General features: G+C 43.5%; 1 protein-coding gene across 1 annotated transcript in view; it reads right to left on the bottom strand.

The window, feature by feature from the left end:
• Window positions 1–2,969: 2,969 nt before the first annotated feature.
• LOC138953807 (alpha-mannosidase 2x-like) overlaps window positions 2,970–23,530 on the bottom strand; it is a 41,909-nt gene continuing 21,348 nt past the window's right edge. Inside the window, exons 2-8 of the mRNA XM_070325741.1 lie at window positions 22,410–22,712; window positions 20,605–20,929; window positions 19,621–19,909; window positions 16,841–17,060; window positions 14,295–14,652; window positions 11,862–12,141; window positions 2,970–10,445 (exon numbers count right to left, since the gene is read on the bottom strand). Of these exons, the coding sequence (XP_070181842.1) occupies window positions 8,565–10,445; window positions 11,862–12,141; window positions 14,295–14,652; window positions 16,841–17,060; window positions 19,621–19,909; window positions 20,605–20,929; window positions 22,410–22,470 (3,414 nt within the window). The 5' untranslated portion in view covers window positions 22,471–22,712 and the 3' untranslated portion in view covers window positions 2,970–8,564. The remainder of the gene's footprint in view (window positions 10,446–11,861; window positions 12,142–14,294; window positions 14,653–16,840; window positions 17,061–19,620; window positions 19,910–20,604; window positions 20,930–22,409; window positions 22,713–23,530) is intronic.

Genomic DNA, 23,530 nt, shown 5'->3' with positions numbered 1-23,530 from the left:
CGCATTGCCAAGTACACAAAATGTCAGTAGCCTATATGAAATATGGGTTGATACAATGATAAATGCTCAAAATGGATAGAAACTGCGATACACTTCTCTCTGATTCACCATGGATGTTTTGAAGCGGTAGCAACATTTGTAAGTTATTTTGGTTTTGTTTAACCCGAAGCAGATGGTACTGAAACAACGGAAAAAAAATCTCAGACCCCCCCCCCCTCTCTCTCTCTCTCACTCTCTCTCACTCTCTCTCTCTCACACACACACACACACACACACACACACACACACACACACTTTTAGTCACTATTCTTGACTAAAATGTGACCGTCGGTTATAATAAGCGTTTACATGTTAGAAAAGGTGTACAATAAAATAATGCAATCATGTTCTCAGGAAAATTCTCCTAAATTAAAACTTCAATACATATGAACTTGTTCTGCATTGTTTGTTCGCTTGTTTGTTGTTGATATCGAGAGAAAAAAAGTCATGTATCAAGCAATTTGACAATATTTTAGATTAAAATATGCGGTGCGAAAATACGTTTTCAGTCGCAAATGAATTTTTAGACACTCTTGTTGAAAAACGGATATAGACTCTGTCCTTGATTTTTGCTGACGATGAGTTATACTCAGTTAATTAACAACCCAATGTGCAAAGTCAAAAGACCATAACAAATCCCAGCATAAGAGTTAATGTTCTCGTCCAGTTTCACATAATTTGATACATGAGTTAGGGTTTCATAAAAAAAAAGTAGCCAACTTAAAATCCTTTTTATTTGCCCGCAAAGGTTTCTGTATATCAAACAAAGCTGAATGTATTGGCATCTAATGACTTTTTTTTTTTTTTTTTTTTGACCTCAGTTGCATGCAAGGCTGCTTCAACCCATCTTTTTTGCCTCTTTCGTTTTTTTTTCTTTTTCTTTCTTTCTTTTTGGGCGGTGAGCATATCCTTCTTCATTGGTCTTTTTATTTATTTTTTTTTCAATGAAATTTTACTTTTGTTTTCTTTTACATTACAGGTTACATTTCCATTAAATTACTTTTTAATTCAACAACAATTTAACTAATGTTTGCGTGTATGTGCATATGTGTGTGTGTGTGTGTGTGTGTGTGTGTGTGTGTGTGTGTGTGCGTGTGCGTGTGTGTGTGTTGTTGTTGTTGTTGTTCCCATAATTCTGTTATATAATACATTTTCAGCGGGACAATACATAACAAGTTAATTAATCCAATTACAGTACTAGTTTTCAGCACAGCATCATACAGCGCATATATAAATAACTTTACATTAACAGCACAATACTACTAGTTATCTATATTCTTATACACAGTTCAATTTTACTAGAGATTTCGAAGTCGAGCTTGGTTCTGAAATAAGATCTTCATGTTAGTTTTTGGATTTCCGTACTTAAACTGGCTTACGCACATTTTCGATATCAATATAAGGTGATTAATTATGAAGGTTTTCTCTCTGGGGATATCACGTGTGAAATACCCAAAAAGAGCCTCTTCGCAGCTTAACTTTATATTTTTGCCTGTATATTTAAATATGTACCCTTGACATTCCTGCCATATGGGTTGCACTGCTCTTCACTGCCAAAAAAAGTGCTCGATGAAGTCGGTTTCGTTACAATACTGACAGAGATTTGTTTAACGAATTCCCATCTTATGTAGCAAAATATTGGTGGGATATATATTGTGTAAAATTTTCCAATGCAATAGACGAAGACGGGTTTCTGTCGAGCATTCGTTAGCTAATTTCCAGTGTTTATCTTCTAATGTAATATTTAATTTGTTCGACCAAAATCCAGCTGAGCTTGGCTCCTTTATCTCATAATTTAACATCTTTAGGCGGATTTGGCGTGGAGATAATTGTATATAGTAAATGGTATATGATCAAAACGGGCCTGACCCGTATCACGCAATAATAGAGCTTTAATGGCAGTCTGTATTGCATTATATTCAAATAGGCGAGACTGTTTATATCCAGTTCGTTCACATATTTCCTCAAAAGAGTACATGTCGTTATCGTTAAAAACATCTTTAACAACGCATATTTTAGCCTTTATCCAGTCATTCATGTATAGTGTTTGCTTCCTGTACCTTATATTTGTATTATTCCATAAGGTTTGATTGCGTACACTTATCTGCTGTTCATTACTGCTTATTTCTTTGATCTTGTGTTTATTGTTTAGCCAGGTGATAAAAGCTTGTTTCCAGAAATATTGCTTTATGGTACCTAGTCCTTTAAAATTTTCTGCACTCACATTTGAGCGCAGACAGCATAAGCGTTCGCCCAGATTTAAAAATGATGCTAATGGAATCTGTTGCCACTTTGCGTTACTTCCGTCCAGCAGCCTCATAATCCATGAAATTAGAAATGATGTTTGTACATCTTTGAAGGCATCTAATGACTTTTTTTTTTTAGATATTTCTTGGGCCACACACGTGTTATGCCCCCTGAAGTGTGTGTGTGCATGTGTGTGTGTGTGTGTGTGTTATTCTTTTTGTTTCTTAATGGAACAAAAGGCATCTAATGACTTTTGTTCCATTAAAAACAAAAAGAATAATAACACACACACACACACACACACACACTTCAGGGGGCATAACACGTGTGTGGCCCAAGAAATATCTAAAAAGTTACGAATTGCGTCCCTTGGTCTGCCACACCTTAGAATCTGCTTCTCCTTACAAGCGTTTTTTTAGAGAAGCCACCAAATCCGCGACCTGAACCTTTTAGCATAACATAGGAAGAGATTTGCTTCACTGGTATTGACTATTGCCCGAAGATGCAGACTCGCTATATAATGTGCCAAAGTAACAGTGTGCAAATAAACATTTCAATTTCGTGACTGGCACATGAGCTTACATGCATACTCTCAATTTCTCTCTTCTCTGCCCCCCCTCCCATCTCGCACGCACGCACGCACGAACACACACACACACACACACACACGTCGAGTCTTTCCCCAGTTTTCACGGGTTTAAAACAAAATAATCATTCAAGAGCTATGGACATTGTCTGACAGAACAAATGAGAGTAACATGAACCGCATTCAACTTCTAACCGTTCTATCACCGACCAGAGGCAGTTTTCGCAAACACATGTAGTTAATCTCGGCATGTAAACATAGAAACCAACATGGTGTGATTTATTTGAACACGATAAACGCAATTATAATCAAAGGAATCATTGTTTAATATGAAATGCATTTGCAGGACAAATCCATTATATATACCACACCCTACTTCCAACATTGGCATGCGTTCGTCATGTAGTACACACATACACCGTGGCACACACACATATACATATACACACACACACATATATACCCACACACACACACATACATATACACACATACACACACATATACATACACACACACACACACACCGTGACACACACTCACTCTCTCTCTCACTCTCTCTCTCTCACTCTCATCACCTATCGTACTGTGGGTGTCATGACATGTTTACAATCTGGTTCTGGGTGTTAGTACACATTGTGTTGACCGTCTTCGAGGTTTGACAGCACTTTCTTTCTTTCTTTCTTTATTTGGTGTTTAACGTCGTTTTCAACCATTCAAGGTTATATCGTGACGGAGGGAAGGGGGGAGATGGGATAGAGCCACTTGTCAATTGTTTCTTGTTCACAAAAGCACTAATCAAAAATTTGCTCCAGGGGCTTGCAACGTAGTACAATATATTACCTTACTGGGAGAATGCAAGTTTCCAGTACAAAGGACTTAACATTTCTTACATACTGCTTGACTAAAATCTTTACAAACATTGACTATATTCTATACAAGAAACACTTAAGGGTAAATGGAGAAACAGAATCCGTTAGTCGCCTCTTACGACATGCTGGGGCGCATCGGGTAAATTCTTTCTCGTCCCAACCAATATGGGACTCCCCCTAACCCGCGGGGGGCGTTTGACAGCACATTAGCACCAACAGTAAAGAATCACAAAGAACAAAACGCTTGATACGATCAAGGTGTCAATCTCTCGAAATAGCCCCGTTTAAGTTTTGTCGTCACATTGACTGAATATCACTTGTTCACTCTTCCCTCAGTTCAGTTTGAGACTTCACTCTTACAGGGCTATATCGGGAGATATAGTCGGGATGGTTTGTTTAAAAATATGTTTAAAAACTTATTGAGGAAAACTAAGCAATTTCTGCCTTTGCGAGCGATTCTGCGACGGAGAGCAGAGATTTGAAGAAAAAAAAGTATCATAAGTATTGGTGTTGTTGTGCAGGTTGGTGTAATTGTGTCACCTCAAGATTTATCCGTCTTAAAATTCACCAAGATAAAATTGTAAAAACCTAAGACACTGTCGCTGACACGACATTTTTAATTTTGAGAGAGGAAACAAAACACCAGTGACGGGGTTCTTTGTAATTTTTCGAGTCTGGAGCTAGCATGCGGTCATAACGAAGAAAAGATACCCTTCAGTTTTAAACACCCACAACCGCGACTGCGATACTTACAAGCAGCGATATACATGACAATAGATGTTAACTGGGTTTGCATACATGCATCAACATCGTCTTTACAAAGCGGCGTGTGTGACAACAAGTGTGGTAAATGAGTGTGCGGTTGCGGTTAAAATGATACTTAATACATGAAGCAAGCATCAATACCGTATGCATATATAAGACAGGTGATGATACTTATGAAAGTGAAGCCCATTTCAGGGCCTTTGTCCCCAGTATACTTAATGAAAACGAATGAGGCTCTTAAAGGAAATTGCTTTAGATATCAAGATTATTATCTCTACTGTTGACACATTTTGTTATGCCCGTTGTCATATATATCTATAAAACTGAAGTTTGCTGTACATAAAGACAATCAAGTTGAAATGATAAAAGTAATTATTGGCATCAATTATTTACATCATCTGAAATGGCCATGAACAAAATTGAGATCACACACACACGCACACGCACACACAGCAAGACATGGTACGGATATATACACGATACTTCGATCCTCACTGCCTTATCAGTGTATATGATAAGACATTGTCAAAATAGAAAACAGTATAACAAGAACACCGTCCTGCTTTTAAATAATTCTGTTGCCATGGAACGTGTTCTTCTGGTTTTACATCAATATGTTGGAAAACAAAAAAATAAAGAAAAAGAACAAAAACAAATCAAAAAGAAGGAAATTAAACGAAATTCTCACAAACGTCACTGTCTTCCGATGCCGGTTTCTTTTTGATGCCGGTTTCTTTCAGTTTCTGTTCCGCAAAATGTAACTTCAACAGAGATTTTGCTGTGTAAAGTCGGTCTTCAAGAACGGTCTTCTTATATTCACTAAGGGTAAGAACACTGTTCCACGTTCCTTAAACACATAGAGTAACTGACCAGATGATGTAGTCTCGTCCTCCCTGTTGACCACACAATGTCACAGTGTTTCAGTTTACCAGAGTTTAACCGCACATAAACACAGAACACAGTCCCAGTTTTGAACCCATCTTGCCACATCACCGCACGTAGGCAAAGGCAAAGCTCTGAAGATGAAAATGTTGACTGCTTAGGCAAAGCTCTGAAGCCTTGCGTGCCCAACATAATCATTCGTCTGAATGTGTAATAACGTCATATAAAACTGTTTGCAGTGTCACTGATACGGCGTTCATGTAATAAATGAAGTTCGCTGCAGAATGGTGGAAGCAGGGACATTGCTGTGAGCGGTTGCAAAGTCTATATTTTCTGTCGAAAAATTTGGTAAGCAGAGCAGGAACACGATTTAAAGTACAAACGAATTGATAAGGTTCTTGTAATTTCCTGACAGTGACAGCAGCGTAAAAACAAAAGAAGCGATAAACGCCATCTCCCGCACCGATTCGCCCTGTATGAGGTTCGTCACCACACCGAGTGCCCCTCAAACTGTTCATTCTGCTTTCACTATGTTACCAAAGAACCTCTGTCAGCAGAGACACACACACAAAAGTGAGAAAGTCAATCGCCCTAATTAGACCCGTTTGAGGTTCGTCCCGGCTCAGACCAACTGAATCTTGAACTGGTTACTCTACTTTCAGTAGGCCTATGTGACGTCACTTCTACGGCATTATTTTTGCTGTGATTAAAACTAGGGGCGTTAGCTGAACACTGGTTGCAGAGACGATATAATCACGAATCTCTGGCAATGAGGTACACATTTTCAGCGGCGTGCTTAATGTCTGAATTGATCCTGGACCAGGCAACAGCAGGTAAGAGTACACTGGCATCATTGTATTGCATGCAACCGCAGCGGTGACCTCTTCATTCTGCACTGTTATATATTCATTATAGGCCCATTGCAGAAACTCAAGTTAACAACAGCATTTCTACTCGGCGCGCGCGGTATGAGAATCACGGGTCGTAACTCTCTGGAATTGGTCATCCGCCGCCATGTTGGATGCCTTGCACGATCTCTGACAGTGCTTGAGCGTTGGGTGGCGACTCGACAAAAGTGAAAATGACACGTTGTGTGGCCAAAAACTGCAGTCAGCAGGCACACTTTAGGATCCCTAAAGTTGTTTACCATCAGGGTGACAACTGGAAGGAAGTTACTGAGCGGAGAAGACGATTATAACTGGTTCTTTTTTGCTGTGTGGCGGCAGTGCGCTAATCAACAATTGTCCATCGGTTGTGCCTTTAGAGTGAACACTGTGATAGGATGCTTTGAAAATTATACTTTGCAGTAGTTACCTGAGCTGCATTGTACCTCATTTGCCTGTCTTGAGAGCTTTATCTTGTGAATTTTGGTGCACTGTCTGCATGGTAATTTGAGATAAAGAATAAATAAATGAATATAATAATGTATTCTTGCTTTACTTTTTATGTTGTGCTGTTGTGTTAAAAAGGCAGATCCCCTTTGGACGCATGCATGCACAGTTTTCTTCATTTTGTCTGCATGCACAGTGAAATACGCAAAAAGAACAAGAGTGCAATGAAGAAAACTAACAAAGACGGCATCCAATATGGCGGCGCGAAGAGAGTATGAGCGGAGTTGTGCCCCTTAGGGCTAAAGCTAGCCGATCCATTTGATAACGTCACGCCGAGTAAGAAGAATGAATTGGACCTATATCTAAATTAGAGCCATCGCTCGGCAGTAAAAATAGACCGTCATAGTTCTTGTTAGAGCGATACGAAAACATTACAAATGATTTGTTTGGTGTGTTTACTGAAATTATCAGTACATCAGTGTACATCTCGCCAGCTGTATAAATACTTCGAAGAGAAAGAACTACGAATGGGTAGTGAACAGATTCATACGTGTCTCTTAAGCCTTTGCAGATCAAAATGTAGGATGATACACGGAGAGATCTAGGGGCCATGACCACTTTATGAGCCCTTTTTAAATTGATATACATATAAAAAAAAATATAAAAAAAAATAAAAATTACGAAAGAAACTTTTTCAAAAATATTGGTTCTACTCTTTCCAACTCTGCGTTCCCAATCGGCGATATCTAGAGAGACTACATATCTTCCAATGGTTCCATGGGTCCCCGTTAGAACAGGACATAAATAAAAGATGTAGCAGTTTGTAATCTACAACACACCTAAGAGGTACGTCAAAAGACACCCACTAGATCACAACACACCCACTAGGTCACGATACACCCACAAGGTCATCCAAGGGAGAGGAAAAAAACATCATAAAGAAATGTGGTATAAAACGGCCCGCATGAGACATCTTAACTATTCTACGGAGAGGTTTAGGCCAAGCAATTTTGCCTACACGACGTGTTTCGCTATTGGCACTTTGCATGAGTGTTTATCAGAACTCGGCCGCTGCCGGAGAATATGATAGGAACCAACTTGCAACACACATAATGATAGCCTGCACGCTTCTGCAAGAACAAGGACAAAAAATAAGGGGCCAAGCAGTTATTTTCAAAACTTGATGTGGTAGGGAGCAATCCTTACGGGCTGCAGGACTTTACAGAGCTGACATGGCATCTTTGCAACACTTTTTTTCGTGAATATGTACATGGAAACAATAAGAGAAGCAAATGTTCTCGCATGAAGATGTGTTTTTATCAGGACTGAACCGCTTTGAATGTAGTGGTAGAAATTGCCTCTAGTTAAACTTGAGGTCTTTTCATTAGTTAACACAGATATGGACAAAGCAAAACGATGAGAAGCAACTCTACCAACATGGCATGTGTATCCCCCAGCGTTCATCAGGACTGAACCAATCAGAATATGATGAGTCAGAAACTGGACTGAACCGATCAGAATTTGATGTGGTAGAAACCGGACTGAACCGATCAGCATATGATGTGGCACAAACCGAACTGAACCGATCAGAAAATGTTGCGGTAGAAAACATCTTTTGGGAGGTCTCTACGCGTGTTGTCTACACAGACACGAACAGAGCACAACAATGGGAAGCAATTTTGCCAGCACGATATGTGAGTGTTCAGGGATGAACATCTCTATTGGTGTTTTTTTAGGGCTTGAATCGCTGTGGTATGGTAGATGAGAAGCAACTTCGCCGTACGACATGTGAATGTTTCGGGATGAACCTCTTCGAAATAACTGTTAACGGAACTGAATCTCTCAAAATGTGATGTGGTAGGAAGCAATCTGCATTGGCTGCAAGTCCAGGTTGGCACCGATGGGCAGAGTTTGTTTGTGATGCAGGTGAGTCAAGCTGGTCTCCTTCACAGTCTGCACACCCAGCCCGAACTCTTTGAACAATGCGCTAAACGTCACGCTTTTGCCCGACGCGGCGCACTGCATGTCAGAAGCCGTGAAGTCACAGTCATAGGCCCTGCGATGCAGGATGAGGCTGGTGCCGTTGTAGTTGAGGTTGCCCGTGGCAAGGCTGCGCAGGCTGAGCAGCGCCACGTCGCAGGGCAGGGCCACCTTCATAGGCTGTAAAAAGCCGAAGAAAATGTCGGAGTCGATCTCGCTGTAGAAGACCTGGGGCGGCTGCTGCAGGCGGTCCGAGAGGGAGAGGGAGAGGAGGGAGGGGAAGGCGTTGTGTGCGCCCGTCTTGTAGTCTGCCTGAGGTCTCTGGTGACCGTCTGGTCGTCTCTCCACCATCAGCATGAACTCGCTGGTGACGGGCTTGATGTCCGTCACCCCCTCCTCCATGCCCCGCCCGTCATCGTACAGCAGGTGGCGGTCAAGCATGAGCTCCAGCCACCCCGAGTCCAGGCTGGCCACGCCGTGCGGCTGAGCGGTCAGCAGCGACACCCTTCGCTCTCCATCGTCTATGAAGGCCCCCGAGGTGAGCGGGTAGTAGTTGGCCTCCAGACCGACGTTGTCGTTGGTCCTGCGCCGGATGAACTGCATCCCGTTCTGGTCGGAGAAGAACTCGGGCTTCTTGATCTTCAGGTCCGTCTTCATCCGCATGATGACCTCGCGGTCCCTGAGCGTCAGGATGTTGAGGTCATTGCGCACGTGCAGGGCGGAGGAGAGGAGGGCGGGGTGGTGGTAGAGGGTGAAGGTCTGGGTGATGTAGGGCTCGTACACCACGGTCAGCTGGCTCACCACCGGCCCCTCCACCACCCTGATCACTGGAATGTTGCTGATGAGCGGCTCCGACCCACTCTTGGGGTGGAATATGTAGGCCCCACTGCCTTGGGATCGGTAGACCTCCAGTAGCATGTTGAGAACAGTCACATTGCCCGTGGCCCTCTCCTCAAGGTCTATCAACCGCCCCGTCTTGGGGTCTACGTGGATACGGACCTTGTCGTTCTGAATGGCCACGGGCTGAGTCCTGGCTGGCTCAGGCTGTTCCTGAGAGAATAGCGTCTGCGGCGGAACCACCAGCGTTTCTGAATTGAACACAGACAGCTTGGCTGGGTAGGAGGTCTTTGTCAGAGACGTGTCTCTGAAAATCATGAACGGTAGTGTGGCTAACGGAGGGAGGTCCGCCACGAACACAATCTCATACACGTTGGACTCCACGCCCGTGGCCTCATCCTCCTGCCACACAGGGTTGATCTGACACGGAATGATTTCCCTGAGGTGGTTCTTGATGAAGAACTTGTTGGTGTCCACCAGCAGGTGGACGGGCTGCTGCCGGTACTGGGGCAGGGGGTTGTACACGAACACCTTCAACCCCCCTTCGTGTACTGCCAGCTTCACTTTCTTCGGAGGCATGTCGTACGCCTTCCGCACAGTCTCCGGCTTGAAGACGTAGGGCGTTTCAACCTTGCCCTTGGTGATGAGTGCCTGCAGCGCCATCTTCATGACGGACTGGGTAGCGGAGTAGGCCGCCAGCAGTTGGGACTCAAAGTCGATGACGACAAAGTCCTTGGAGGTGCCGGTGATGGCGTCGTGGTGGAGGAACTGTCCCTGTCCGCGGTGGGCGGATTGCATCATGGAGGCCAGGTGGAAGAACTTCTCCTGCACCTCCAGCCCCCACCGCTTGTACAGGGCGTAGGTCAGGGTGACCGCGATGTCGGCTGCCTGGATCATACCTTGCACCTGTGAACACAGGACATCAACAATTAATGTTTATGGAGAAAATGCGGAAAAACTGTAGGTAGTTTCCCTCAATGCAATATTCCTTCATAAATGCTACATGAGTCAGTATGGCCAACATCTCATATAATCAGGTGTTAGCTCCAATCGGAGACATAACCAAGTGCATACAAAAGTCTTAATACAGTCATCCGCAGCTAATAGCAGCCAAGCTGCCTAAACTACTTTTTGTTGTTGTTACAAATAGGATACTGCAGTGACATGCAGCTATTTACTATTATTAAAGGCATGGTAAGCCTCGTGTAAACCATCACAGATACTGTCAGGCTATTACACACAGTACAAACACCCTTCCATTTGAACGCTCACCGAACGGGAACATCCTAGGTGCCCTACGTAAAGAGCTAGCAATTTTCAAAGAATTAATTTTGCAGATTGTCTGTCAGACAATCGGACGGTGCTTTTTTGCGCTTCTGACCTAACTTTTGAAATCTAAATAATAAATTGACAGCTTGTTACACACACATTCTTAAATCATAAAAGAAATCTTTTTGCATCAAGACAAGATCAGAACAATACGAAGTTTTGAAAGTTTAAAATAAGATAGCCCGGAAGCAGGGTCACGCAAGGTCGTGGTTCTCGTAGCAGACAACGCTGCCTGGTGCCAGTTCCTCTGAACCGTTAACCGCCACTGCTCTAGTTCGCAGCCGTTTCAATGTTGCATTTCAGATTCAAAGGTACACAATAATGTGCTATTGCAGATAAGCTTACAGAGATTTGCATTGAAATGACAAACTGGCAGCTAAATTGTGAAAAAAAGGAAACTGGATTACACGGGTTCACGATGGTTCAGAGGTAAGATAAACCACGCAATAATAAATTCTTTGAAAATTGCTCGCTCTTTACGGAGGGCACCTAGAATGTTCTCAAGCGGTGAGTGTTTAAATGAAATGGTGTTTGTACTGTGTGTAAAAGCCTGACAGTATCTGTGATGGTTTACGTGAGGCTTACTGTGCCTTTAATGTTAAGATGCTTGCTTCAGAAGATACTCTTTTGGAAGCATTGAATCAAGATCTGTCCAGCTTTCTGATGGCAATGCCCTTCTCCTTTCTCTCGGTGACTTCACCTTCCACTGCCCTAAGTATGGCCAGATAGATACCCAGTCAAAGCCCGATTGAAAGAGCGCTCGGAAAAATCGGGTATTTGTAGAAGCCACACTCGGGGATCGAACCCGGTCCCCCAGTGTGGAAAACAAGCGCTCTAACCACCATGTTCCCCCGGGCACAGTAAATAGTATTTTGCAATAACCCAGAAGTAGCCCCGTGTGAGGTTGACGGTCCCTAAGTGAGTGAATCTCAAATGGTCGCTCTTCACTCACTTCCACAAGGTTAATTCTGGACTATGCCAAGCATTGCATACCTCTCTCTGGAACCGTTTGTCAAAGGGTCGCGTGGTGTAGTAGCCCGTCCAGTACTCCATGTTGCGGTCAGAGTAGGGGAAGAAGTCTCCGGACAGGAGGGGGAAGTCTGTGTCCTTGCCGGCGTACTTCTTGCCCAGCTGTTCCTGGCGGGTCAGCTTGAAGTAGTCCTTGAGCGTGCCGAACTTGACGTTGATCTTCCAGTCCTTGCGACCGTTCATGTACTTCATCAGCCGGCTGTAGTTGCCGTGCTGTTGGTCCCACTCTACCTCTTGGTCGTACCTGTAAGGAAAGCAAAGGTCAGGATAGCACGTAACAGATCAATTGTGGGTGATTTTTACAATTCTGGGTTGTAGTTGCTTTGCTGCTGGTCCTACTCTATTTCCCGCTCGTATACCTGTAAGGAAATCAAAGGTCAGGATAGCACGTAACAGGTCAATTGTGGGTGAATTTTGCAATTCTGGGTTGTAGTTGCTTTGCTGCTGGTCCTACTCTATTTCCCGCTCGTACCTGTAAGGAAATCAAAGGTCAGGATAGCACGTAACAGATAAATTGTGGGTGAATTTTACAATTCTGGGTTGTAGTTGCTTTGCTGTTGGTCCTACTCTATTTCCCGCTCGTATACCTGTAAGGAAATCAAAGGTCAGGATAGCACGTAACAGATAAATTGTGGGTGATTTTTACAATTCTGGGTTGTAGTTGCTTTGCTGTTGGTCCTACTCTATTTCCCGCTCGTATACCTGTAAGGAAATCAAAGGTCAGGATAGCACGTAACAGATAAATTGTGGGTGAATTTTACAATTCTGGGTTGTAGTTGCTTTGGTGCTGGTCCTACTCTATTTCCCGCTCGTATACCTGTAAGGAAATCAAAGGTCAGGATAACACGTACAACAAAAGTTGTGGGTGAATTTTGCAATTCTGGGCTGTAGTTGCCATGCTGATGGTTCCACTTGTACCCCGAAGGTAAGAACAATACCGTGTTAGTTAGGCAACTAACACTAATTGTGCGTGAAATGAGCAGTTCTTGTGATTGTTCGTGTGCTTCATCCTAAAGTTTTGACTAAATATTTTAACGTAGAGGGGGGAATCGAGACGAGGGTGTGGTGTATGTGTGTGTGTCTGTGCGTGTGTGTGTGTGTGTGTGTGTGTGTAGAGCGATGCAGACTAAACTACTGGACCGATCTTTATGAAATTTTACATGAGAGTTCCTGGGATTGATATCCCCGAACGTTTTTTTCATTTTTTTGATAAATGTCTTTGATGACGTCATATCCGGCTTTTCGTGAAAGTTGAGGCGGCACTGTCACGCCCTCATTTTTCAACCAAATTGGTTGAAATTTTGGTCAAGTAATCTTCGACGAAGCCCGGACTTCGGTATTGCATTTCAGCTTGGTGACTTAAAAATTAATTAATGACTTTGGTCATTAAAAATCGGAAAATTGTAAAAAAAAATAAAAATTTATAAAACGATCCAAATTTACGTTCATCTTATTCTCCATCATTTTCTGATTCCAAAAACATATAAATATGTTATATTTGGATTAAAAACAAGCTCTAAAAATTAAATATATAAAAATTATTATCAAAATTAAATTGTCGAAATCAATTTAAAAACACTTTCATCTTATTCCTTGTCGGTTCCTGATTCCAAAAACATATAGATATGATATGTTTGGATTAAAAACACGCTCAGAAAGTTAAAACAAAGAGAGGTACAGAAAAGCGTGCTATCCTTCTTAGCGCAACTACTACCCCGCTCTTCTTGTCAATTTCACTGCCTTTGCCATGAGCGGTGGACTGACGATGCTACGAGTATACGGTCTTGCTGAAAAATGGCATTGCGTTCAGTTTCATTCTGTGAGTTCGACAGCTACTTGACTAAATATTGTATTTTCGCCTTACGCGACTTGTTTGTTTGTTTGTTTGTTTGTTTGCTTAACGCCCAGCCGACCACGAAGGGCCATATCAGGGCGGTGCTGCTTTGACATATAACGTGCGCCACACACAAGACAGAAGTCGCAGCACAGGCTTCACGTCTCACCCAGTCACATTATTCTGACACCGGACCAACCAGTCCTAGCACTAACCCCATAATGCCAGACGCCAGGCGGAGCAGCCACTAGATTGCCAATTTTAAAGTCTTAGGTATGACCCGGCCGGGGTTCGAACCCACGACCTCCCGATCACGGGGCGGACGCCTTACCACTAGGCCAACCGTTGTGGCTACTGCAAAGCGCTGCCCACTTATCAATTCCCAAGAGAAAAGCATTTGTACTGATTTACCTTCTAAACATAGACATAGACAACTTTAGGATCTTAGCATTTACACTGGATATATAAAGACACTGGACTTTATTATCTCGAGGGAGAAATTAGTTTGTAAATAATTATGAAATCCTGTAAAAAAAAAAAAATTGTTTAAATAACCCCTTTACCTGAAGTCATCTCCAAGAGGCACCAGGATGGTGTTGTACTTGTAGAAGTAAGACTTTTGGCGGAACTGCTTGTAGAGGTACTCCGAGAACTGCTCCACGTTGGCGTCGGTGATGGACTTGGCGCGGCTCTCCGAGGGCTCCCCAGGGATGGAGCGAAAGTCATACAGCAGGCAGATGAATCGGTTGGGTCCACAGGTGAACTTGATGCTGTACAGCATGTAGGGCATGACGTGGCACAGGATGTCCGTGGTCCCCTTCGCGTCCCAGAACTGGCGCCAGTGGAACTCCATGCTCTCCTCGGTCATGAGGGAGGCCTTCACTGCCTGGTGCACTCGCTGAATCACCATGTTGTCCATGCCTGGAAGACCACAGAGAAATGAATCAGAATTGTGTGCTTTTCTGGGGCATCTCTTGGGGGCACATTCACAGTAAATAACTGTCTTGGCATCTCTTGCGTTCACACTGAATAACTTTCTTGCCCATAACCTAGGTTTCGGGAGAAATGGAGTGAACTTGAATCACCATTTTGTCCATACCTGGCAGACCACAGAGAAATGAATAAGAATTGTTTGCTTTTCTCGGGCATCTCTTGGGGGGAAAACTTCAAACCTAGGTCATGGACAAGAAAGTTATTGACTGCCTGGTGTACTCGCCGAATCACCATGTTATCCATACTAGAAAGACGACAGAGAATTATATCAGAATTGTATGCTTTTCTGGGGCATTCTTTGGGGCAACACTGAATAACTTTGTTTGTTTGTTTGTTTGTTTGTTTGTTTGTTTAACGCCCAGCCGACCACGAAGGGCCATATCAGGGCGGTGCTGCTTTGACATTTAACGTGCGCCACACACAAGACAGAAGTCGCAGCACAGGCTTCATGTCTCACCCAGGCACATTATTCTGACACCGGACCAACCAGTCCTAGCACTAACCCCATAATGCCAGACGCCAGGCGGAGCAGCCACTAGATTGCCAATTTTAAAGTCTTAGGTATGACCCGGCCGGGGTTCGAACCCACGACCTCCCGATCACGGGGCGGACGCCTTACCACTAGGCCAACCGTGCCGGTAACACTGAATAACTGTCTTGCCTATAACCTAGTTTTCAAGATAGATGAAGCGAAATTGTGATATTACTGTGACAAGTGCTCATCCCTGTTTACTTTCACGCTAAAAAAAAAAAAACGTCTTTCTTTCTTTATTTGGTGTTTAACGTCGTTTTCAACCACGAAGGTTATATCGCGACGGGGAAAGGGGGGGAGATGGGATAGAGCCACTTGTTAATTGTTTCTTGTTCACAAAAGCACTTATCAAAAAATTGCTCCAGGGGCTTGCAACGTAGTACAATATATGACCTTACTGGGAGAATGCAAGTTTCCAGTACAAAGGACTTAACATTTCTTACATACTGCTTGACTAAAATCTTTACAAACATTGACTATATTCTATACAAGAAACACTTAACAAGGGTAAAAGGAGAAACAGTATCCGTTAGTCGCCTCTTACGACATGCTGGGGAGCATCGGGTAAATTCTTCCCCCTAACCCGCGGGGGGTAAAAAAAACCCGTGTGCACGTTTTGAAAAAACAAATTGCTTTGTTGTGTCCTTGGCACATTTTACTTGGCATCACGTTCTCGTAAGGTTGTAAGGAAGAATCAATAACATCATGAACCTAGAACCTATAATCTCCTTTCAAAATTGATTTAATGACTGATTCTCAATTTCTTAGATTTGGAGGATGGCGACTCAGCGTAACCTTCAGCTCAACTGCGAGTATCCAGATGTTAGGGATAGTGTTAGTTTGTAAGGAAGATTCCATATCATTGTAAACCCAGAACCTATAATCTCTTTTCCGAATTGATCCTGGGTGGCCGAGTAGTAACGCACTTGCGCTCGGAAGCGAGAGGTTGCGTGTTCGACCCTGGGTCAGGCCGCAATTTTCTCCCCCCTTTCCTAACCTAGGTGGTGGGTTCAAGTGCTAGTCTTTCGGATGAGACGAAAAACCGAGGTCCCTTCGTGTACACTACATTGGGGTGTGCACGTTAAAGATCCCACGATTGACAAAAGGGTCTTTCCTGACAAAATTGTATAGGCATAGATAAAAATGTCCACCAAATACCCGTTTGACTTGGAATAATAGGCCGTGAAAGGTGAATGTTCGCCTAATAGGCTTGAAGTTTGCTGGTCGATGTGAATGCGTTATATATTGTGTGTAAAAAATGTCTGTTTGTCTGTCTGTCTGTAAAAAAATTCCATTTCAAACGGCAGAAATTAATATGTAAAGCGCGGAGAGCACAGTTGTGGTTCGCGCTATATAAGCTCCCCATAATAATAATTAAAAAAAAATCCTGAAACTGCCGAATTCGGAGGATGGCAACTCAGCGTAACATTTAGCTCACCGCGAATGTCCAGATGTTAGGCATGGTGTAAGGTTGTAAGGAAGATTCAATAACATCGCGAACCGAGAACCCATAATCTCTTATCCAAATTGATACAGAAACTGTCGAATTTGGAGGATGGCAACCCAGTATAACCTATAGCTTACCTGCGAGTTTCCAGATGTAGGGCATGGTGCCAGAGTAGCCGAAGGGGTCAATGGACCAGCTGTTCTGCGGCTTGACCCTCAGGTTTTCCCACAGCCACTGGTGACCCTCCACCAGCTGGTCAATGACGGACACGTAGTGCGAGGAGGCCTCATCTGGCATCACCCAGCCCCCCATGGCGATCTCCAGCTGACCACGACGTATCAAACGCCTCACGTGGACCTGGATGTAACATACGATATAATGCATACTGTAACATTCCATGTTGAACGTTACATTAGCACAAGGATGATCTTTTCTTGCGGGTATTTCAAGCAAAACTAGTGAATGTTCCGGCCTCATGAGAACTTCATGCCTGTCTTTAGAATACACTTTTTCGTTTTGTACCAACAAGTTCCTATAGTTCTCCTGAGTTTTCTTCTTATTCCTTGACTCCTTAACCACATGCACACACACACACACACACACACACACACACACACACACACACACACACACACACACACACACACACACACACACACACACACACACACACATCCACCTCCCCTTAAGCTCAATTTAACTGGGCGAAGTCGACTACACAAAGCATACTTCGCGAAGCTGGCCGCGCGGAGCATTAGCACTGAGATTTCGGTAAAAGACTCTCTCTCTCAGCATCAGATAAGTCCTCTTAAATTACTGTCCTTTGGTACAACTCAAATACAGCAAGTTAAAGAACATCGCATACTTGGTGTAACTGTCGATGAAGAAATGAAATGGCAAACACACATAAGCAACCTCTGCAAAGTGTTATCAAGGAATTTGTATTTGTTGTCAAAACTCAGACATTATGCGAAGTCTGGAACATTAAAAATGTTCGTTCATGCTCATATAATGCCTCATATTAATTTTGCTTTGACATTGTGGGATGGCTGCAGTGATGTTCACTTATTGAAACTCAATTCTTTGTACCGTCGTGCTGCAAAACTTATCCTGTATGAATCGCACATGTCTACAGAAATGAAGTTAAACAGCCTTAATTTCCTTCCCCTAAAAACCCACCTTGCATACAATAAGGCTGTCTTTATGTATAAATTAGTTCATGGTGATGTGCCCAGTTATGTGCAATCCTATTTTACACATGTTACGAAGAGGTATGGGTCTCAAAATTTACTTCCTCCAATTCCTCGTATAGATCTTTATAAATCCAGCTTAGCTTTTTCAGGATCATCTCTGTGGAATTCTTTGCCAATAGAAATCAAACGATCCACATCCTTAAAGGCCTTTAAAAGGCAGTTGCACACACATTTGATCACACTATAAACTGCCCCTGATGTCCAGTTTCCATTGTGTACTCGGTTAATGTATGCAATGCTCTTAAGTGTTGTTGTTTTTAAATATTGTATATGTAGTTAATCTGAATGCGTAATCTCTCGTCACCCTCCCCCTTCTTCTTGAAACTTAAGCTGCCTGTATATGGCCCTGTTCGGCAATACATTGCTGTACTTTTTTTAAGAAATTAAAAAAAAATTTTTTCCATTGTTTGTGTCTGGTCTTGTTTTTTATGACTTTGCGAGTCCAATATTTTTTATGTTTATACTCGACCATTATTTTGATGTTTTACTAGTTTAATACTTTGATGAGATACTGTTCATTTTAGGTATGAAATGATAGCATGTGCATGTGTGTAGGTATGCGAGCGCACGCTCATGCTCGCGCGCGAGCATGTGTGTGTGGGGGGGATGTGTGTGTGTATATGTGTGCATGTGTGTGTGTGTGTGTGTGTCAGTGTATATGTGTGCATGTGTGTGTGTGTGTGGGTGTGTGTGTGTGTGTGTGTGTGTATGTGCGCAGTCTTTGCTTTCGTTTACAATTATTGTCTGTATATGTTCCACTAGAATGAATACCCGCTTCGCCGGGTAGCCGGCTTCGCCAGGAAGAAGTCGAGCAGAATACCCGGCTGCGCCGGGGACCCGGCTTTGCCGGGTGTACGCCGGCTTTGCCGGCGCACTGCACAAAGGAAGGGAGATAAACGCGCAAAACAATGGAGAAGAGTAACAGTGACCTTCTAAAAATAGTTTAACGGGAATATAGATTGAGCGTTGTCGACAGTGACCTTCTAAAAATGGAAACGGGAATATGGATTGACGCCACACGAAGGAAGGGAGATAAACGCTGAAAACACTGGAGAAGATAAGGAAGAGTTATTGGGAATGGATCCAGAGAAAAACCAAAATCGGTTCAGCGCTGCGCGCTGAGAGCACGTGTTGAAATATCTCATCGACCAGGTTGATTCCGGGGTGTACCTGAATATGGCCACCAAATTTGAAAGAGATCCATCGAGAACTTTGGCCGTGCATCGCGGACACACACACACACACACACACACACACACACACACACACACACACACACACACACACACACACACAAATCGTATATATATATATATAGATATATATATATATATATATATATATATATATATATATATATATATATATATAGAAGGACAGGTTGGAAGATTAGGCTAAGCCTAAAACCTTTATCCTTATGTAATAAAGTTCTGAGTTGTGAGTTCTCTCTCTCTCTCTCTCTCTCTCTCTCTCTCTCTCTCTCTCTCTCTCTCTCTCTCTCTCTCTCTCTCTCTCTCTCTCTCTCTCTCTCTCTCTCTCTCTCTCTCTCTCTGTTCACAAAACCCTGTCCTTTAACCGCGAACGCACAGGTATACAAAACCATACATACACTTCCCCCTCCACCCACTCCCACACCTACCCCCTCTCAACACACACACACATACCTTGACAGCATCCTCCAGCTCGTTCCACCACATGGCGAAGTAGATGGTCTCGGCCCAGACGAACGCCAGGTCGGGGTACTCGGTCAGCTTGTTGACCATGTTGATGAAGATGTGCTTGGTCTGGTCCGTGTAGTACTCGTTGGTCGTCTTCTGCCACCCAGGGTCCACGTGGGAGTGGGGCATGATGATCACGTTCAGGGGCTCCAGTTCTTCTTCTTCCTCCTGCTCCGCTTTCTGGTCTTTCTCTAAAGGCTCCTTGCCCCCTGCTCCGTTGTCTGCTTTCTTCAACCTGGGGAAGACAAACGATGTCTTAGGACTCTTGGTAAAAACAAGTCTTATGAATAGACAATGACTTCGGAAAGAGCTCTGTCGAGAGTTTTATGCATTGTGGAAGAGTTGTATTCCTTGAAGTTGAGGCAAGATGTAAACAGTCCGATAGCGGCGTCACAGTAAACAATGAGCTCCGTTGTGCATGCCGGGAAAAGGTCATTATCATTGAACGGACACTGTCAAACTCTTACAACAGCGTACACAAATAAAAATAAAATAAAAACAACTACCACAGTAATTTCCGTCTATTGTCATTATCCATAATTATATTCTCGCTAAATCTCAGTATTTACAAAAAAATGTGTACACAATGTAATTGCATTCACTTTGAAAACGTGCCCAAACCATACGATTTCCAACAAAAGCAATGCTCCAGCCTGGCACACGCGGTTGAGAGTGTCCTTTCACGAGTTTTCAAACTGTTGACAAAGTCGAACCGGATAAGAAATCTCAAAAAGAAAAACTGGTTTTTAACAGGCCATTTTATTGGCTACCTGATGAATTTGAATATTTGATTGTCGTCATGTTTTACTTACTTATAAAGGGATTTTTGCAGGACATTTATTGGCTACCTGATGAATTTGAAGCTTTTTGATTGTTATCATGTCTTACAAATCCACAAAGTACACGGTTCTCCTGAAAATGCCCACTTACCTCGGGAATTCAGGAGGCGGCGAAGGCAGCTCGTACATGCCATCGGCCAGTATGTTGAAGTGAGCTTCATGAAACACATCCAGCGTGGAGATGTTGGAATAGGGGTGGGGCTTCGATATGCCCCCTCCTCCCGCTCCCCCTCCCCCGGGATGCATGGCGCAGACGGCCGGGTCCAGGTGCATGGAGAAGGACTTGAAGATGCTGCGGAAGGAGGACGCTCCAAGACGGGACTCCAGTGCCCGCCGGTGCTCATGCAGGTTGGGATCCAGGCTGGCGTCCAGAAGGGTGTAGTAGTAGAGCGTGCCCATCAGGAAGAAGGAGGACCCTGCAAGAATCAGACTAACACGTTTCTTTCTCTGTCTGCAGCTCGGAGTTGTGCAAGGAATGTACTTCCTTGTGATCGCTTGCATGGTGTTTTGGGCTACTTCTAGTGTAAATTCAAATCCGATAGCAGTTTCCTTTGACGAAGGCTTTCTGTGTTACAAAGTTGTATACTCTGGCTAATCAATGACCAATTGCTTCAAAAACATGCATTCTCACGGAGAATCTAAGCACTCATGATTCATCTTCGTTTTGCAACTTTAGGTCTAATCTGACACTGCCAAGCTTGGCTGCTTAGAGAACTTTACAATTTTCCTACATACGTGAGAGAGACACCCGTGAGATAATAATCGTTCAAATCACACGTGTGTATATCATGTAAATGAGGTCATGTCAAGCAAGTCTGGCAGGGACCTGTTTTTTCACTGCTTATGATGCCAAAGTCACTGAGACAAACGTCATTATAGAAACACAAATTGCGCTCGCTAATTACCCTCGATGAATCTTTAGAACTAACACGTCACGCCAAACTTTCAGAGTGACGTTTCTTTGCTTTGACGTAATAGATTGCACGAGGCTTTAGAAGAGATCGAGGTTCCAAAACAAGCGTATTCAATTTAGCTGCCTCAAGTGCAGGACATTTTCAGTAAAATACACGTAAGTACAGTATGTAGGATAAACAGAATACTACATGGCTTGCTGTTTCGTACCAGATTTACACTCATTGCTTTTTCAAATAGTGAACAGTTCGCTTTCGCTCGCAGTTCAATATTTAAAAAAACAACTCGTGTAAATCTGGTACGACACAGCAAGCCATGTAGTATTCTTTATGTACAACACTCTAAACTTCGAAAAAAATGTCAAAATGTGTCTTATGACGTCAGCTCCTGTATGACGTTAGTTCCTGACAAGATCCAGATGTGGAACTTTTCAGCACGTGTACGGAACTTTTCAGCACGTGTACGGGTAACGTCATCAAATCTAGTTTTTACGTTACGCTTTTGCCAAGATCTGCTGTCTTGGTGGGAGCAAAACAACGAGAAAAAAGTGATTCATGGGTGACGCAATATCTTTGCTACACATCTCCAAGTGGAAAAGGAGTACGTGTGGAAAGTTTGCCTCAATCAAAGCAAGAGTATTCACATGTCACAGGCAGACAGACACACTCTCCTGCACACACCCCTGAAATAGAAAAACACATATGGACACACAAACTATCTATACATAAAAGAGACGAGCGGCACATATCAACTGAAGCTCGCATCCACGGATATGAGAATAAGAGAGAGAGAGAGAGAGAGAGAGAGAGAGAGAGAGAGAGAGAGAGAGAGAGAGACACACACACACACACACGCGCGCGCACACACACACACGCACACACACACACACACACACACACACACACACACTGGCCTCGAACGCCACCCACCAACACCCAAGATGAGGACCCCACTCCCCCTCACACACTAACACACACAACTCACCCAAGATGAGGAATCGCTGCCAGAACTTCATTCTAGCCAGCAGGCTGAGGAAGTGCGCCATATACACCCACACCACCTCCCGTTCCAACTCGCCCACCAATCTTCTGGGCAATATTGACCACTGGATCCTCGGCTCCAGATACTTAGGGGAGATCCTTGGTGGTCGTGGTCGCTGTTCGTGGTGGGGATGATGTCGGTGTTGTTGTCGTGGTGGTTGTTGTGGTCATCTGGAGCGGGGGTGTCATGCCTCATACCGTCGTCCCCTCAGTCACTCGGCTGACCTCATTCACGGGACCTTTGGACCTGTACGCAGTCACAGAATGACATTATGTTTTGTCCATACAATACACAAAATAGACGATGTTCAGAAAAATAGCTCTGTCTGGTTTAGTTTTGGGTTGAGAAAGAGTGAAAATTTTCTTTTTCTTTTTTGAATTGTGGAGTCAAACTTTCCCGCGTAATATCATAGCCCAGCGATTAGCAAGGGGTATCTGAAACACGGCGACAAGGAACACGTGTGGAAAGTTTGCCTCAATCAAAGCAAGGGTATTCACTCTTTCATAACCCATACAAACTGACCCGATAGATTTATTTCCGGAGTTCGTCATTAATATTGACTGCACGCTGGGTAAACGTTATTCTACCTATCCACACACTTGACTTCACATGGGCCCATCATCCCTTCTGGGGCAACGCCATCGACGACAGACCTCGTAATCAAGAGTTTTCTATCGTGTGCTTTTGCCTCGAGCTGGCTTCATGTAAAGCCCATATTTTGGGGTCTGCCTGGAGGTCCCTTCGCCGGGTGTTACTCGGCCGGCGTGTCACAGTTTAAAACGGTCAGTTTTTGAGACTGGTCAGAAAATAGGTCAACAGTCGAAGACTCCACTCCGGTACGTCATGATTTCTCCTGTGAACCAGATGCACGCGCAGAAGAATAAGAACAAGCACGTCACTATGTAACCTAATCGTTATGGTTAACTTTCCTGGAGTTCTTAAAGCACATCACAACCAAATGGCTGTAATGCAATGATTCTTTTTTTCTTTTATAGTTTACCCAGCATATCGTTGTATATATGCTACGTATTCAATCATTTTAACGACTTAAATTCTTGTTCTTG

The sequence above is a fragment of the Littorina saxatilis genome, linkage group LG17 (genome assembly GCF_037325665.1).
Source record: "Littorina saxatilis isolate snail1 linkage group LG17, US_GU_Lsax_2.0, whole genome shotgun sequence".
In the NCBI taxonomy this organism is placed as follows: domain Eukaryota; kingdom Metazoa; phylum Mollusca; class Gastropoda; order Littorinimorpha; family Littorinidae; genus Littorina; species Littorina saxatilis.
This window is presented reverse-complemented; position numbering and strand designations above follow the sequence as displayed.